General features: G+C 40.0%; 2 protein-coding genes across 2 annotated transcripts in view; both read right to left on the reverse strand.

Annotated features, from left to right (window-relative positions):
• The window catches only part of RTF2 (replication termination factor 2), a 53587-nt gene extending 49894 nt beyond the window's left edge, over positions 1 to 3693 (reverse strand). Inside the window, exons 1-4 of the mRNA XM_081324082.1 lie at positions 3573 to 3693; positions 2459 to 2553; positions 2263 to 2356; positions 1352 to 1491 (exon numbers count right to left, since the gene is read on the reverse strand). Of these exons, the coding sequence (XP_081180208.1) occupies positions 1352 to 1491; positions 2263 to 2356; positions 2459 to 2553; positions 3573 to 3641 (398 nt within the window). The 5' untranslated portion in view covers positions 3642 to 3693. The remainder of the gene's footprint in view (positions 1 to 1351; positions 1492 to 2262; positions 2357 to 2458; positions 2554 to 3572) is intronic.
• A 3378-nt stretch (positions 3694 to 7071) lies between these two features.
• The window catches only part of CASS4 (Cas scaffold protein family member 4), a 37878-nt gene continuing 27003 nt past the window's right edge, over positions 7072 to 17946 (reverse strand). The window contains exons 3-6 of the mRNA XM_081325857.1: positions 17446 to 17550; positions 13117 to 13266; positions 10571 to 11887; positions 7072 to 8120 (exon numbers count right to left, since the gene is read on the reverse strand). Coding sequence (XP_081181983.1) covers positions 7707 to 8120; positions 10571 to 11887; positions 13117 to 13266; positions 17446 to 17550 — 1986 coding nt within the window. The 3' untranslated portion in view covers positions 7072 to 7706. The remainder of the gene's footprint in view (positions 8121 to 10570; positions 11888 to 13116; positions 13267 to 17445; positions 17551 to 17946) is intronic.

The raw sequence follows: 17946 nt of genomic DNA on the forward strand, positions 1-17946 counted from the left end.
TTTCTTTGCCAATTGTTAAAATATTGGGTTACAGATAGATCCAGACATTTCAGACCTAAGCCTATAAGTCATTCTTGGATGAGATTCACAAACATTCATCAATAAATTTGATTTCTCCAATAATGTCAAGGTAAGGATTTTGATAATTAATGATTTGTATTTGCAAAAAAGCACTACTGAATACATTGATAACTGTACAGCAACAAGTTCTAAGGCTGCTGTAAACAACCTACTGTATATACTAAAGATTGTGCAATCATATGTTATGTTTGGCTTACAGTGAAGGGAAAAGGGGGGGGGGGTTTAACAAGGATATGAATAAGGGAGAGCCAAGCATGACAGCATTTTCCAGGACCTAACAGTAAAACCAGTGAGAATGGTGCTTACTGCCGCATATGTTTATTTCTGAAAAAGTGTATTCAAAAGTAATTGGGAATCTGGCAGTTTCTTATGTTTGTGAGAACAGAAAGATGCAGGAAGGGGGGGGAAATGTAAGATCACCTTCAGTGTGTATTTTCTGTCTTATTTGAAGTTTCTAATTTGTATCTACATTACTCTTCATTTTAACACACAATTGTATAATTAGATAATCAATTTCATAATTTATACTACTGATAATAAATTATCTGCATTTGCCTTGAAGCCATTTGGTGTTATATTACAGGCTTTTTTAAACTACGCTCCATGGAGTTCATAAGAGACTAAAGACAAAAGATGAATAGAAGAGAGTTCACTCAAGTACAACCAATTTCCAAGTTTATTAGTTTTGCTCCTTCTCTAGCAGTTCCAGAATTTCTTTAATTTTTCAATTAAAAAAATAAGCCAATCAAACCCGTCAAGTGAACAATTGGCTATTTAGTACAATCAGTGTGTTTTTTGTTGTGTACATTAGAGGAATTTCTACCTGACAGAATTAGAACTTTCAATCATTGTTTAAAAATATCATGATGGATGTTTTCTGAATTGGAACAGAGATGGAGAGGGAATTGTGTCAAATCTTACCACAGATTTGTACATAAGTAATGTCATATTAACATTTTTATACTTAATTTTTTCTGAACGATATTTGACATAGAATATTGTTTTTCACAGGGATATTATCTTCACTGAGCTATTTATTAGTACCTCATCAAACACTTGGAGTCATAGTCATATTTTTTGCATTTGTATGTATTACTTCTATTAAACAGTTTTTATAACATTGGGATTTCAATTACACTTTACATCCTCTATTTTTATAGTTTGGAAAGATCATGGAACAGAAAAAGCAATCTTTTTATGAAAAAGGCCACATTTAAAAAAAGGCAGCAAAGCATATTATTTATAACCTAATTAAAATGAACACACTTACCGATGCCTTCCATTCATTTCCAATCCAACTACAGGGCAAATAAAACGTGCACTTTGGATGTCATCATATTTATCCCCTTTTGTATTACCCTTGTCACCAGTCCAAGCTGGATTGTCTGAGAGATTCAATTCTATGACATTCTGCAAGAAATGAACAATACTTTATGTAACTTGTTTTGACACTATGATAAAGGAAGTATCACCTAAATTGGAAGACAACAGTAGAGTATGAAAAATACAAATATTCTAGAAGAAAATATATAGGGTATAGATGCAAGCAGGCAGTTTCTGGCAAGTGAGATCACACTTAATAGAAAGCATTCTATGTTCCTGATGATGTACTATGGCTTCAGCATTGCTAGGAGTGATTCTAACATATAGCACAGCTTTTAGGATCACCTCCCTTTTCTTTCAGCAAGTTAAGAAAGGGATAATAGAACTGTTTCTGACTTCAGGCCAAGTCTGAAGCATAAGACAATGTCTTTGGGAAACAGGCAGTTTCTGGTGATAAAAGCATTTTTCTTGAATTAGGTTAAACCACATCAATGGACCTTTATAAGTTTAAAAGGGTCTGATTCTGGAAAAAAGCATGAGGGAAGGAGAAAAAGCAATCTTTACAGGAAGAATTATGACTGTGTTTAGGCATAAGAAGCAAAAAGAAGGCAGCATAGATAACAAGCAGTAGCCTGACAGTATATATTTACGTCACAGAAGCAAAAAAGAAACATGCTGGTATTTGTTTTTGGAAGAAAATGCATCTCACATATCCCCTTTTATATAAAAAAACATACTGCATAAATAAGATGCTTCAGAGTTTCATTAATACCAAGGAAGTTAAAGAGAAATTTTGTGGCACTCTGCTTAACTTGTATACTATAATCATTAACATGTATTTTAAACACATTAACATACCTTAATACTCTTGATATGGGATGCAGCTTCCACAAGGACTTTATCAGAAGATTTATCCAGCAAAAATTCAATGACTGCATCTTTGTTATAAAGTCTATAGCAAAAAATATATTATGAAAAATAGGTTAACTTTCTAATTCAAACTTATTCAAAACATGTGACTTTGTCTGAAAAAGAATTTAAAGTGTAATCTTACCTGCCAAGTTCACAAGCTACTATAGGTCGGCTTAACTTTTCTTGACTTAGAGTGCAATAGTACCATTGGGCTACTAATTCTGCATTTTTGTCAACCTGAGGAATATAACAAATTATATACAATTTTAGAAAAAGAAATATTATTGTTAAATTCAAAATCTTTGTACTTACATGTAATTTTTTTTGCCCCATTTGGATTTGCAAAGTTGTCCTATACACGGAAAAATTACAGTTGGTCAACTAAGCTACATATATACTTCTTTATTGGAAGTCTATGTAACACAGAATAGATATTACTGTGCCTTGATCTATGTAGATTTTCTTAGGCAGTCCAAGACTATACTGGCTTTTTTAGTTGCTGCTTCACATCATACCAGTTACTTTCAGAATGCTACATTTCTACTTTATAAGCGTAAAATGATTTTTTATTTTATTATCAAATATTTATATCTCCCTACTCTTTGTGACCCTGGCAGCACCCAGATAAAAACATGGACAGCATTAATACTGTAGTAAAAAACAAAACAAAAAAGTGGCACAAACCAAGCAACAACCAACAAACCCATTCTACCCAGAAAGGGGCTTCAATCACCCTCACAAAAAATGAAGTAACCACAGAAATAAGCAAATGCCCACAGCATAATGTATTTCTGTGTTTCTTTCTTCATGCTTATTGGAGTCAAAACGTAAGTCTGGCTGCCGACCCAGCGACAGGTACATGCTCATCTGGATATTTGTAATATCGAAGAACAAGTTATAATCTCACATTTTGAGTTGGTGAAAAGCCTTACCCCAATTCAACACTTACTCTGACATGGCCTTTTTCTATCTTCTCCTCGAACATTTGAAACTATGTGGATAGTACCCCACCCACACATCCTCATTAAAAAGAAAAGCTTGCCGTTTTAATCAAACCGATTCCTAGCTCCCTCTTTATTCTTGGAATTACTTTTCCCATAAGCAAGTTAACGTTATGAAACTCGATGAAACTCCTGTCTGCTATACTTGCAAAAAGGACCCAAACTCAAGTAGTGGATCTATCTAGGCCACCATTTCTCTACTCCGGGGCGGAACACACCACCAGCCGGAGCTCTCCTTTCTCACTCCGGCCTCACCTTCTCCACCTTACGAGGGCCCTTCACCAGCTCGTGCCGCTTCGGGATTGTTCCTCCATCGCAACCCATTTCGCCTTCAACTCGCTTTCTGTAAGTTCCGGGTTGCCAAGCAGAAAGACGCTTCCGGTCAGATGACCCGAGCTTTCCGGCGCAGAACGGCGGGCAAGGCGTGATGACGTTTGCAGTTACGTTACTCGGGTAACCTAGTAACGAAGCGGCTTCCCAAGGCGGAAGTTTCTCCTTAGGCCTGTATTCGCACTATACACTGAGACACAAATTAGACAACCACACGTTACTCTAGGGCAGAGGTCTTCAAACTTGGCCCTTTTACGACTTGTGGACGGCCCTTTTACGACTTGTGGACTTCACCTCCCAGAATTCCTCAGCCAGAGTACCTGGCTGAGGAATTCTGGGAGTTGAAGTCCACAAGTCGTAAAAGGGCCAAGTTTGAAGACCCCTGCTCTAGGGCAGTGTTTCTCAATCTTGGCAACTGGAAGATGTGTGGACTTCAGCTTCAAGCGTGGCTGAGGAGTTCTGGGAGTCGAAGTCCAGACATCTTCCACTCGCCAAGGTGGAGAAACGCTGCCCTATTTGCCCTGTGCTCGTTCAAGCCGGTAGGTTGAATTCAGGAGTCAGAATTTCGTGCGAATTCACTAACCTGGGTTTTATGGTTGAGGCAGTATGGGGATGATGATGTAAAACTAAGATTCTGATCCCAGCCACAGTTAACTGGGCAGATTTAACAGAATAACAGAGCTGGAAGGGACCTTAAAGGTCTTCTAGTCCAACCTGCTCAAGCAGGAGACCCTATACCAGGGGTAGGCAACCTCAGCTCTTTTATGACTCATGGACTTCAATTCCCAGAATTCCTGAGCCAGCACAGCTGGCTCAGGAATTCTGGGAATTGAAGTCCATGAGTCATAAAAGAGCCGAGGTTGCCTACCCCTGCCCTATACCATTCTGGACAAATGGATGTCCAATTTCTTATTAAAAATCAATAGTTTTGGAGCACCCATAACCAGAAGCCATCCCACTGATTAATTGTTCTAACTGTCATGAAATTTCTCCTTATTTCTAGGTTAGTTTTCTCCTTCATTAGCTTCCATCCATTGCTTCTTGTTCTGTCTTCAGGTAAGCACCATGGGACTTGCAGTGGAGGAATAATAGGAAGGATCTGGTGGTAAGGTGTGATTGTACACACTTTTGATTGGTGGTGAATTTAAACTTTATGTACATTTCTATGATCTGTAAAGTTGAACTTAACAAATAACAAAATATTTGATTTCTGGAGCTCAGCATTTGGAGTTCTTGGTGCTGAGTTTGATTGTTTCCTTGAAGACATTTTATTCCCCAACTAAGTTACATCATCAGTGCCAATGAATGTGGGGTTTGTCCCTGTTTATAAATAGTTTGCCCTGCCAATGTTGGTGAGTGTGTAGTTTTCTTCTTGGTAGTTCCTTGATTAGGATATTAGGTGATTCTTTGGTTGTTCGTGTAGTGTTGATCCCTGCTTATTTGAATATGGGAATGTGTTCTTTCTGATTCCTTCCTAGGTTTTTTTCATTTATTTACTCTTTCGAATGGTGTGTAAATGTGGCTTATCTCTATGTGTCTATTGAGACTAATTTGTCTGCGGGCCAAGCTTCCCTGAATTCCCTAGCATTTTGATTGGGTTTGATCTAAGATTAATAATAGTTTGATTGAAACTCTGGCTCGTTCTGTCCATTTGTTGTGAGATGAAAGAGTTTTCATCATGAAAAGAAACAACCAAGCTCAGAGAGCCCCAAGAACTTCACAGTTCAACTATCAGATACATATATTTTTTTAATTGGCACTCAATATTTGATTTCCAGTGTTAAATATCATTCAGTCTAATGAGCTTGAAAAGATTTGTATTCACTGTAATGAATAGATTCCTTTAACACCAGCATGTGATATTTTTGACAAAGCTTTAAAAAAAGTCAGGCTGTTTTAATTAATAGCAGAGAGAACTGAAAATCTTTAATAAGTTTTCTATTGAAGGTGGAAGGGTCAGTGTCTCCAATACTCTGTGTTTATATTTACACAATGTGTTTAATCAGGTCAGGTAGTGACTTTATGGACGCAGTCATATAACATAGTAAATTCAGTTAGTGTTAACCTTGCTAACATTTCTTGTATGTTAGTGTGTTCATCATAGGCCATTTTGTGTGTGGTTCTGAGTATTATGTAAAGCCAAAAAAAGGGTTAATTCAGTAAGCTGATAAAACAGTTCTATTCTTCCTGAACGTTTGGTAAACCTTTGTCTTTGGCACTAAAAAGAACAATATTATTGGTGTATGAACATGCTGGGGGAGGACTGAACATCATTTTATGAACTTCTGCTTACTCCTCATCACCATAAGAGCACACTCAGCTTTTCTCAAGGGCTAATTTATTGTTCATTCTTGCTGTTCATGGGACTTGAACTTGAATAATGGTCTTCAAATCCATAATTCAAAGTTATCTACCTTCTCCTGCTGTCTTAAAAACAAGACACAAATGGAACTTATTTGTCAATCTCCCAGTCACTTAAATTGTGAGATAGGCAGTATATAAATTTGATAAATAAATAAACTGAAGTGGTTGCTTACACTTCAGTGCACAATGTATTCACAGTAAAATAGTGCACAACAAGACCTGGTTTATTGGCAAGGTATTATCATTTTTGTAGAAGTTACAAGAATTGAAATAGCTAATATCTGAAAGATATACTATGGACCCTTGTTATGTGGAGTTGATTTTGTCTAGCTCACAGATTGCAATGTACCCCAAGACATACCCTTGCCCAAATGAAATAGAAAATTGTGCACACATTTCCAAGCCTTTTTTTCTGTTTTTAGGACTGTGATTGGGTAATGTATATTTGTCCTCAGTCTACTTCACCTGTAATTTGCACTCATTTTTAAGGTATATTTGACCACCCACAAATGTGAGAATATACTGTCTAATTCCTGAAATGTAGGATGCCATTCACATATAGTATATAATGAGAAAAAGAATGAATGCATGATTCTGATTCTTGGCTAAACAATCCTACATGCACAAGGAAGGATTAATTGCACCTAATAGCTTTTTAATATATAATTAGGCAGTTCTTCGGAGGTTGTAAGTTTCTGCAAGATTCCCTTTTGTTTGTTGTCTTTGTTTTCCTTTTGATCTCTCATTGCAAGACCACACAGAATAATGTCTTTTCTCCTATTTGTGAACACTGCTCCTGTTTGAACTGTAAGTAAAATGCATGTTTGTTGATATGAAGATGATGCAATTCTTTAAAAGGGGCAATTGGCTCAAGGAAATGAGAAAGAAGAGAAATTAAGATAAATAACAGAGCTGAGCCCAATTAGTAATCACAAGACTATTGAATACTTTCTATTCTTTACCATGCTTTTTGCTGCATAAATAATTCATACTACACTGTTACACGTGAAATCATGGTTAATCACAGTAGCATTTGCTCCATCTTAAGGAGTATGTCCCACCAAGTGGATGGTTGCAAGAATGGCTAATAGCTTGACCACTATTGCAACAATTCATAACAAGTCCTCTGAACATCCCTAATCTTGTCATATCAATTGACTGTCAGGTTTTTATTAAATGTATATATTGGCACCACATCTCTATGGGGTAGAATGCTACAGTACTGTTACCTTCAAGCAGACAAATACACATGCTTTGTAATAATAAAAGGCCTATCATATCTAAAAAATCGACACAGTTTTTGCGAACACGCTTAGAGTCTTAATGAAACATTGTGCCTCAACAGAATGTACAGTTTAAAGAGGAATGGAATTGCATAAACTGAACCTTGACCTCAAGCTACCTATGTTCAAGTGATGTCTGTATGCATGTTGAGGATGAATGTCAAGCTGATACAAATAAAAGCTTCTGCTCAAAAGATCTCTATATCAGGATTCTTGACAATGAGGAAGAATTTAATGTTGTTTAACAGTTGAGAGAAGACACTCTTGCAGGCCTCTCACCCAACATTGTCTGGAACTGTATTAAGAGACACAGAGAGGGAAGTTGGCATACATCTCCACCTCCACGTGGATGTACTTTATCCTGTTCAAGCATTACATCTACATTTGTCTTTTGAACTGTTCCAGTAGTCCTTCATTCCATCGTATCTCGAAATTGCTGCGTGAATTGAGATAATTCATCAGCTTGATCCTGAAGTTCTTTAACTGCCTCAGGACTTGGATATTTCATTGCAGCATTTTTGGTTGCAATTGCCAGACTTTTCAATAAGCCACAAAATGTGCTGCTACCACGCAAGACATCATTACGGTTGGCCTTTTCAAGGGCTTCCTGACACAAGGTATCCACCAACTTTTGGCCTACCATAATGATCAGCTTGCTCTTGGCTATGAAGATTTCTGGGGTCTGATTATCACTAAGAGTTTTGTGGAAAACACCAATGGCTTTCTGAACAGCTCCAAAATACAGCCTGGAGAGGTTGGAGAGTATCATTCTGTTATCTGGATCTTGTTTACTCAGAGTCCTTTCTTTCATGGTAGGTGGAGAACTCTAGGGACAGAATGAAAAAAAGAAAAACATTGAGAATTCTTACTATAAATGTTCTGTAGCTTGTCCTGGAATTCTTTTCAACGGTTGTGCTGGTTGCAGGAAGATGCTTTACTCAAGTATAAGTGCTTCAAGGTGGGAAAGGCTGTTTAAAATGCTTATTCTCATCAGAATTATAAAGTATGTGGGAAATACTGCAAATAATAAGGTGGAAAGTTGCCTTAGCAAGCAAGCTATTTGTCCAACTAGCTCTGTATTGGCAGCAGCTCTCCAAAATGTCAAAGAACTGTCCCTTGCTTGTTAAGCTTTTATTAAATCTCTGTTGATTGCACATGGAAGCTTCTGCGTGCATAATGTGTGGTTTAACATTAAAATCATTTCCACAGTCTTTCCTAAACCATTTGAAGCACATCTGATTGATTTCCTGCAGACCTCAGAATGCTGAGATTAGATAAGAACACAAAGCGGTGCAGATCTCACAGGAACACAAATTTCCCTCATCTCCTTGCCACCCCAAAAGAAAATGACGCCACCTGATAACTGTTCAAAGACATATTTCTATCACTTGTTATGCATGCTGAGCTAATGTTTGCAAAACTAAAAATAAAGCTCTAACTATCCGTAATGGAATGAGGCTCACTAGCTCCCCTGCTGTGCTTCCTGTAATTGCAAAATCCCATGGTGACCTTAATAGCAGTTTTAAATATAATTTGGTTACATTCGTAGTGATCCGTTCCCAGCTTGATAAGGATTCAAGAGATGGCTAGGGAAGACGCTTGTGTGTTCTTCAGTTGTCTGGGAAATGGGCCAGCAGCCCACTGATACAGGGAGGGTGTGAATGAAAGAAACTGAAGAAGACTCTGCACTAGCAAGGTGAAAGAGAAAATTTAAGTTCTAATATTAAAATAATCCAATTGTTGGAATTTCTGTAATGGTATCCCTTTTTCAATAAATGTCAGTAAAAATTGTTTATGGATTCAGTTCAGTATGATGATTTTGGCTCTTCTAAAGCATTTCCTGACTTAAGACCACGCAAGTCCACCAACAGCATAAACCATTCACATACTATTGCAGCTGAGGAAGCACTGCGTAAAATTCAACTGTAAAGCTCAGCTATACAGTAAATTTTCCTGAAACATTTATTGGTCTTCCAGGCTATTGGCGTGGCCATGTTTTAGCAGAGTACTTCCACAGTCTCAGAAGGGCTGCAGACAGATAAGCAATCTGTAATTGTCCTAGGCCAGGGGTCTTCAAACATGGCCCTTTTATGACTTGTGGACTTCAACTCCCAGAATTCCTCAGCTAGGCACACTGGCTGAGGAATTCTGGGAGTTGAAGTCCACAAGTCATAAAAGGGCCAAGTTTGAAGACCCCTGGCCTAGGCACTCAAACCAGTTCCCATTACTACCCATTGTGTTAGTCCAGTGATGGCGAACCTTTTAGAGACTGAGTGCCCAAACTGCAACCCAAAACCCACTTATTTATCGCCGGATGCCAGGTGGGCATGGCCCACTGAGTAGGTGTGGCTGAGGTGGTCATGGCAGATTGGATGGGTGTGGCCAAGGTGGGCGTGGTCACCTCCATGTTGCTGGTGGGGAGGGATGCCTGTGGGGGGTGGGCAGGGATGGAGGGGGTCTCTGGCAGGTGGTGCGGTAGGCAGGAGGCTCCTCCTGTGGGGTGAGGTGAGGCAGGACAGGGGTGCCACTGCCATGGGGCAAGGCAAGGGCTGGGGTGGCTGCTGCCTGACACCATCAGCCCCCACACAGAAAGGCCAGCAAGCGCACAGGGGCCAATGGTGTCCATCAGCAGCCACAGCCTGCTGGCTCCTCGACCGGCACCAGCAGTTCAAAGAAGCTGCCTCTGAGCTGGATGGCAGGCCAACAGCTGAGGAGGTGATGCAGTGGGTCATACCCACGAAAAGGAGAGCATGCGAGGCCAGGAGGGACGGGACGGGGGGGAGGAAAACCAGCCATGCCGGGATGCATCCGGCCACATGGGGCCTCGGTGAGTTAGCGGGCTGCTTGAAGAGGGACAGTTGCCATCTCTGGGGCATGGCGAGGGTGCCCACAGAGAGGGTTCTGAGTGCCGCCTCTAGCCCGCTTGCCGTAGGTTCACCACCACTGTGTTAGTCCATCCCTAGCCATTGCAGGTATGTGGATTCAGCCACAATTTTTTTTGTGCCTTCAAGTTAATGCTGATTCCTGTCAAATGCCTGGACAAGTCCTTGCAGTTTTCTGGGCAAGGTTTTTCTCCTTTTTATCTCCTTCGTGGGGCTCAGAGAAAGTGACTGGCCCAAGGTCACCCACTTGACTTTGTGCCCAAGGCACAAAATAGAACTCATGGTCTCCCAGTTTCCAACCTAGTGCCTCAACCACTACACCAAACTGGCTCTCAACCACATATTAATAACTTTAAAATATTGTCATTTGTACAGTAATTCTAACCACACCAACCTGTGGATGAGTAGAGCAGTCTTCAGGGACAGAAAGACTTGTCTCTGTTGAAGACAGATTATTTTGTTTTGCTTTGTCCAAACTATTTATTAGAACAGAATTATTTTCTCCTTGCTTCTCATGACTGAAGTTCTTCATTTTAAGCTCTACCCCAGCTTTAGAATCTTTGCTGTTTTTATCTTTGCAGCTCTTTTTGAAAAGTAGCTTCCCATTAGCTATAATAATAGATGAGAATCTCTTAATGTCTTCAGGAAGGGTCCGAGCCACCATAACAAACTGATCCAGATCATCTGGGTTACTCTGAGGTTTCTTAATAGCTAGAATCTCAAGCGACCACTTGCTTTTGTTTAAGGCGTCTCTGGTTTGTACCAGAATCTGAAAGGAATCGGAGAGAATATTCAGCTGTTTTTTAATTCTTGCCTGAAGCTTACTATCTGATCCCAAAGCTGCAATTCTTTCAATCGTTTGAGCAAATTTCAAAAACTCTCCCAAGGAGACTTTTATGTGATCAATTGCTCGGTGGATTTCCTCAATGTTTCCTTCTAAATATTCTTGGTATCGCCACTTACTGCTCACAAAGATCATTAGACTTGCAACTGAACTGGATACACTATGCTGCAGTTTAGTCAGGGTGTCTATAGCCAACTCAAGCTCCATAGCTGTGTCTTTGACAAGTTCTTCTGAAAACGTTGATGAAAAGGACTCGGTAGAAGAACTTGACAACGTGGATAGGGTGCTGGTCCTACTATTTTCACTGGAAACAGACAATCTATCTTGGTCCACGTTGCATTCTGTGGATGATGGCAAAGGAATAATGTATGGGTTATCTCCTGAATTGTAATTATTTTCCTTCTGTTGTGCCAAAGCAATAGGCGTTCCTTTTGGAATATCATAATGAGTCAATTTCTGGCTCTCCTTTCCAGTCCTGGTAGACAAAACATTGGAAGGAACATCATAGTTGCTAGCTGGGCGCTGCACAAACGTATCGCAGGTGGATGGTACATCATAAAGAGGAAGCTCTGGGCAAGTTAATTTCCTATGTATAGGTGGAATATTATATGATTTTAGATCTACTGATTTCCCTCTATTTATTGGAGATAATTTTTGTGCATCAGAATCAAACCTGCTTGGTGGTGTATCATAAAGTGCATGTCTCCGTGGGGAATGATTCTGAGAAATTTGTATTAATTTTGCTTTGTCTGGTGCCACAGGTACATCATAGATCCATTCTGATTTCCAAAGATTTGGTAAAGTTTTGTAATGCTTTTCTGTAGAATTAGCAATGGGTTTAGTTGATGGTGTTGGGATGACGTAAACCTGGAGAGGAGAACAAAGCATGATAGATTACTACTACTCCTTCATTTCTGTTCTCTTCTTTAATATTTGTATTCATATGTATAGAACAAAAAAAGTTCACACAAATAATAAACCAACACATAAGAAATGTAAAAATACCACAAGTAATCATACACTGGAGCAATTAGTAGTAGTAATCTCCCTCTTTGCTCCTTGTGTAAAGGATCTGCCTATATCAACCTCCACTTGACAACTGAGAGCAACACTTTATGGGCTAGATGATGTGAACTCAGAGGCAACCTCTTGACTACCAAAATTTCTGTAACCTACCCCCTGTGATTCCACTTGAAGTATGGTCAGGATTTTGATCCCTTCGAGATCCATGCTGTTTATTGAGAACTAATAGGCATTTCTTGCTGTTCCTGGTCAACAGCTGAGGATAGAGAAGTGCCAACCAATATTGCTAAGCTATTGGCAAGTAAATGACTCCTCCTCTTGATCTCTCAGTTTTGCACCTAAACATATCCATCTTAAAAAAGTAGTCATGGTGGATTGTTTCTACATAGTATGACACCATTACTCCATTGCCTTCAGATTGCTCTATTCTGGCATGATGGCTTTTTGTTACTCCAGCATTAGAAGATCAGATTGCTTGTTCAAGTATCCCCTTAGACAGGATCACCAACCTCAATGGAATGTAAGTTCTTCACTCTTGCAGGAAACAAACGTAACTTGTTGAAGATTCGGTAGGGAGGAAAATTGTAGAATTTGTTGTGAGTTTATATGATCAGTGCGGACTTTAGTTAATCAGATTTGCATCACTTCCTGGTAAAAAGAAGCTCAAGGTCCAGAGAAAGTCCATATGCTATAATGTGTTTGCTTGTCTTTTACGATGAGAGGAGACTTCAAGTTTTATTTTGAGAAAAACAGGGGGTATTTTTGTCCTATGTGTTATTGGTGTTACACTTCATTTCTTCTCTGAAATAGTCATTGCTTAATGGGCACTAGGAAGCATTTGGATTTCACAGGCCTGATATAAATCCAAGCTTACACCCCAGCCTTTTGCAGTTTATATTTTAATTGCTTGCTCCTACTCCAAATCCTGCCCCCTCTGAATTTCAAAAGGTACACTTTGTATGTAGATCTGAGTTCCCCATAGACCCCACAATCTGCCTCTTGAACAATTAACAGAGCTTCACATAACTCTGTGATTCAGAACAACATATTTATTTAAGTATGATCAAACTTACATCTTCCACTGCAGTGTCTTGCCATGGGCAAAATCTTGGCTTTTCAGGATTTGATGGGATATCATAAAGTTGCTGCACCTTTTCTGGGCACCATTCCATGAAAGGAACTGTTCTGGAGTCCTTTCTAGAAAATGGTGGAGTGGCAAGGCCCTAATGAAAGAGTTCAACATAAAAAAACCCGGTTACCACTAGCCATTCATTTATATGTTTCCTTCAGCTGATAAACAATTATACAGAGTTTCTTTGATTTGGTTCTCATTTGCATACTTAGATGAACGCTGGGCCAAAGGAATGAGAGCATGGATATCTACAGCACCTACAACAGTTTCCTCCAGCCAGACCTCTTCTTGATGGGTGAGTTTGCACATCTGTCAGATCCAACCAGAGTTTAAAGCATCAAGTGAGGAAAGATAATAATAATAATAATAATAATAATAATAATAATAATAATAATAATAATAATAAGAAGAAGAAGAAGAAGAAGAAGAAGAAGAAGAAGAAGAAGAAGAAGAAGAAGAAGAAGAAGAAGAAGAAGTTGTTGGAAGGGACCTTGGAGGTCATCTAGTCCAAACCCCTGCTCAGGTAGGAAACCCTATACCATTTCAGGCAAATGACTGTCCAGTCTCCTCTTAAAAAATTCCAGTGTTGGAGCATTCACCACTTCTGGAGGCAGGTTGTTCCACTGGTTAATTGTTCTAACTGTCAGGAAGTTTCTCCTTAGTTCTAGGTTGCTTCTCTCCTTGACTAGTTTCCATCCGTTGCTTCTTGTCCTGCTTTCAGGTGTTTTGGACAATAGCTTGACTCCCTCTTCTTTGTGGCAGCCCCTGAGATATTGGAACACTGCTATCATGTCACCCCTCACCCTTCTCTTCGTTAAACTATACATAACCAATTCCAGCAATCGTTCCCTATATGTTTTAGCCTCCAGTCCCCCAATCATCTTTGTTGCTCTTCTCTGTGCCCTTTCTAGAGTCTCAACATCTTTTTTACATTGTGGTGACCAAAACTGAATGCAGTATTCCAGGTGTGGCCTTACCAAGGCATTGTAAAGTGGTATTAGTACTTCACGTGATCTTGATTCTATCCCTCTGTTAATGCAGCCTAGCACTGTGTTGGCTTTTTTGGCAGCTGCAGCACACTGCTGGCTCATATTGAAGTGATTGTCTACTAGGACTCCGAGATCCCTCTCACAGTTACTACTATTAAGCAAGGTACCACCTATACTATACCTGTGCATTTGATTTTTCCTGCCTAAGTGTAGAACCTTAGTTTTTTCACCACTGAATTTCACTTTGTTAGATAGCGCCCAGTGTTCGAGTCTGTCCAAATCCTCCTGTATTTTAAGCCTATCTTCTGGAGTATTGGCTATTCCTGCCAGCTTGGTGTCGTCTGCAAATTTGATGAGTTCCCCATCTATCCCCTCATCCAAATCGTTAATGAAGATGTTGAAGAGCACTGGGCCCAGAACAGAGCCCTGGGGCACCCCACTACACACTCCCTTCCATGTAAATGCAGTTCCATTGAGGACCACACGCTGAGTATGGCCTGTATGTGGGACTTTTCCAAGCAACCTAACTTGGAACAGGATTTAGCAATCGAAGTATGAAGGTGAAGTTCACCAGGCAGTAACATACAGTAGGACAATTGGGGAGGTCAGAACTGAGGCAGAGGCCAACAATTGTGGCATTATTTTATTTCCATTTCAGTTAAATATATTGCTTTGGATCACTATGAAAAATGTCACTGAATACATTCAGAGTGGAAAGGCTGGTATACAGTAGAGGGTCTAACCAGAGGCTGCTACCCTAGGTATCACTTAAGCCTGGAGCTGGCTCATTAGGGACTGCTAAACTGAGGCTTAGAAGGTTAAAGGAAGATTTAGCCTAGTGTTTCCTTAAAATTTGGAATCAGCAATAAACAAAAGTGTGAAATATTAGCCTGCAAGATTGGCAGGAGGTGAATTGACTCAATACTCTCGTTATACTGTATTTCACATTCCATGGTAGGTGGATGGTGGGTTTCATTGTTTAGTGAACAACTCTGGAGTTGTGTGAAAAGCATCTTTGGGGACCATCTTTGTTCTAACATCAAGCAAAATCCAGCTCTTAGTACAGTATATTTCAGCAAACTAACATGTTTAATATTTAGGAGATTAAACATTCGCGCATTCCTGACTTAAAGAGTGTGCACTAAAGACTCTGAATTCAGATATGCATGTCCAGTTGTGAACCGGCACATTTCAAGTTCTTCAGTGTTCACCCTTATGGAACTAAACATAAATGTACTAAACTAGAAAAATACTCTGATGAAAGCTAACTAGAGATCTAAGCACATCTTAAGGAAAGAGCCCTGAGGCTTGCATGGCTCCTTAGTATATGACCGTCTTCTCTAATTTTGTCCCTTCTAGATATATGAGCTCCATCTCCACAATACAGGCTGGAGAAGGCTACATAAAATAAAAGGGCCTCTGTCACAATGCACTGAACGGATATGGGCACCAGATGGCAGAGTATCTTAAAACAAAACAAAACATGAACTTTGGAGATTTAGATCCAAACAGATTTTGCAAGCAAAGCACAGCTCTAAAAAGCTTATCCAAAATTAGGGCAAATGTGACATGAATATGTTAACAACACTAAAGATGTCACAGGTTGTCATGAATAAAGTATCCATGATCAAAACATATGAAGAAAGCTTGCAGGATTTGAGTATGGCCAGTCTAGAGAAAAGAAGACCTAGGGGGGACATGATAGCAGTGCTCCAGTATTTGAGAGGCTGCCACAAAGAAGAGGGGGTCAACTTATTTTCTAACGCACCAGAAGGAAAGACAAGAAACTAGATGGAAACTAATCAAGGAGAGAAGCAACCTGGAATCAAGGAGAAACTTCCTAACAATGAACCAGTGGAATAGCTTTGCCTTCAGAAGTTCTAAGTGCTTCATCGCTGGAGGTTTTTAAGAAAAGACTGGACAGCCACCTATCTGAAATGGTATAGGGCAGGGGTAGGCAACCTTGGGTCTTTTATGACTCGTGGACTTCAGCTCCCAGAATTCCTGAGCCAGCCACACTGAGGGGAAAGGGAGAGGTTTCCAAGCTGAGCCATGCTGGCTCAGGAATTCTGGGGGTTGAAGTCCACGAGTCATAAAAGAGCCAAGGTTGCCTACCCCTGGCGTAGGCCACTTTATGACTCGTGGACTTCAACTCCCAGAATTCCTGAGCCAGCCACACTGAGGGGAAAGGGAGAGGTTTCCAAGCTGAGCCATGCTGGCTCAGGAATTCTGGGGGTTGAAGTCCACGAGTCATAAAAGAGCCAAGGTTGCCTACCCCTGGCGTAGGCCACTTTATGACTCGTGGACTTCAACTCCCAGAATTCCTGAGCCAGCCACGCTGAGGGGAAAGGGAGAGGTTTCCAAGCTGAGCCATGCTGGCTCAGGAATTCTGGGAGTTGAAGTCTACGAGTCATAAAAGAGCCAAGGTTGCCTACCCCTGGTATAGGGTTTCCTGCTTGAGCTATTCTGATTGATTGATTGATTGATTGATTGATTGATTGATTGATTGATCAGGCTACTTCTCCAAAATATGTACCAGCTATTGGGGGAGAGGCAGGATTCTTCATTTTGTAAATTGCATAAAGGCAGCGGTTTGTTAAATCCTGTAGTGTCATTTCCTTGTACTTGCTATGGAACAGTGCTACATATGCTTACACAATTTAGAAAGGTCATATTCCAGTAGAAATAATGTTGAGGTAGCCACCTAGAGACAATCCAGCAAACAATCACCCAGTAAGGTTTGATTTCATGATTCTAATCTAAGAGTTCCAGCACTATTGAGCAAAAATAGCTCAGCCTAAAGAGGTAAGCAAGGAACAGGCTCACACACCTTGGGGAATAGTGTAAGGCAGCCTTTTTGAGTGGCAGAGGTCGTGCTAGGGCCAAAGTGAAAGCCTGAGGCCTCTCCTTCAGGCCCAGCCTTAGCAATGCTGCCATTGTGTGTGTTTTGTGTGTGTGTGTGTGTGTGTGTGTGTGTGTGTGTGTGTGAGAGAGAGAGAGAGAGAGAGAGAGAGAGAGAGAGAGAGAGAGAGAGAGAGAGAGAGAGAGAGAGAGAGAGAGGCCGGCTAGCAGAGTCAAATAAGGAATTTTCTGAATTTTTCACATGCTGAGTCCAAAAAAGATGGCTGTCCAGATATAGAATAAATATAAACCGAAATCTACCCAATTTTTCAGATTTCCTCCATTTTTTTTCCTGATAAGTGCCTTTAATACAACCTTGCCAATCAAGTAACGACGGCAATTATTTTCAACCATCAGCTTGCTATGTCCACCATGCTCACCTGAGTCAACAGAGATCCAGAATGCTGGGATGTTGGAATGTCATAGACGTCATTTCTTTTTTCCGGGACTGATGCCCAAGTAGCTCTCGGAAGAGTGAAGAGGTGCTTGGGAGAAGAAGGAGGGAATGAAGAGATAAAAATGACATTGATGTTACCTGTGAACCTTTTATGAGTTGCTTTTCTTTCAAGTGATGCTGCATCAGTATTTGTTAACCATTTAATGAAAAAGTGCTTCTCCTACAGATAGTTATTAACCTTGAAAAGTATGTATTGTTTGCTCATGAAACTGCTGTTTTCCCCTCAACTAAGCCATTAATAGCTGGTGGATGAAACTAAGGACACACAAAAGAAGCAAAACGTCTAGTGTGTAAATTAGAGAATTCAATCTGTTGAAAAGGTACCAAGACTTTATGCTGCTTCATTTTGTCTAAGTGTTTTGCTGATCTGTCAGGGAAAGTGGATAAACCTGAGATTTATTTTTTTTACAATTAGGTTTGTTAT

This window comes from Vipera berus (assembly GCF_964194415.1).
Source record: "Vipera berus genome assembly, chromosome: 3".
Classification (NCBI taxonomy): domain Eukaryota; kingdom Metazoa; phylum Chordata; class Lepidosauria; order Squamata; family Viperidae; genus Vipera; species Vipera berus.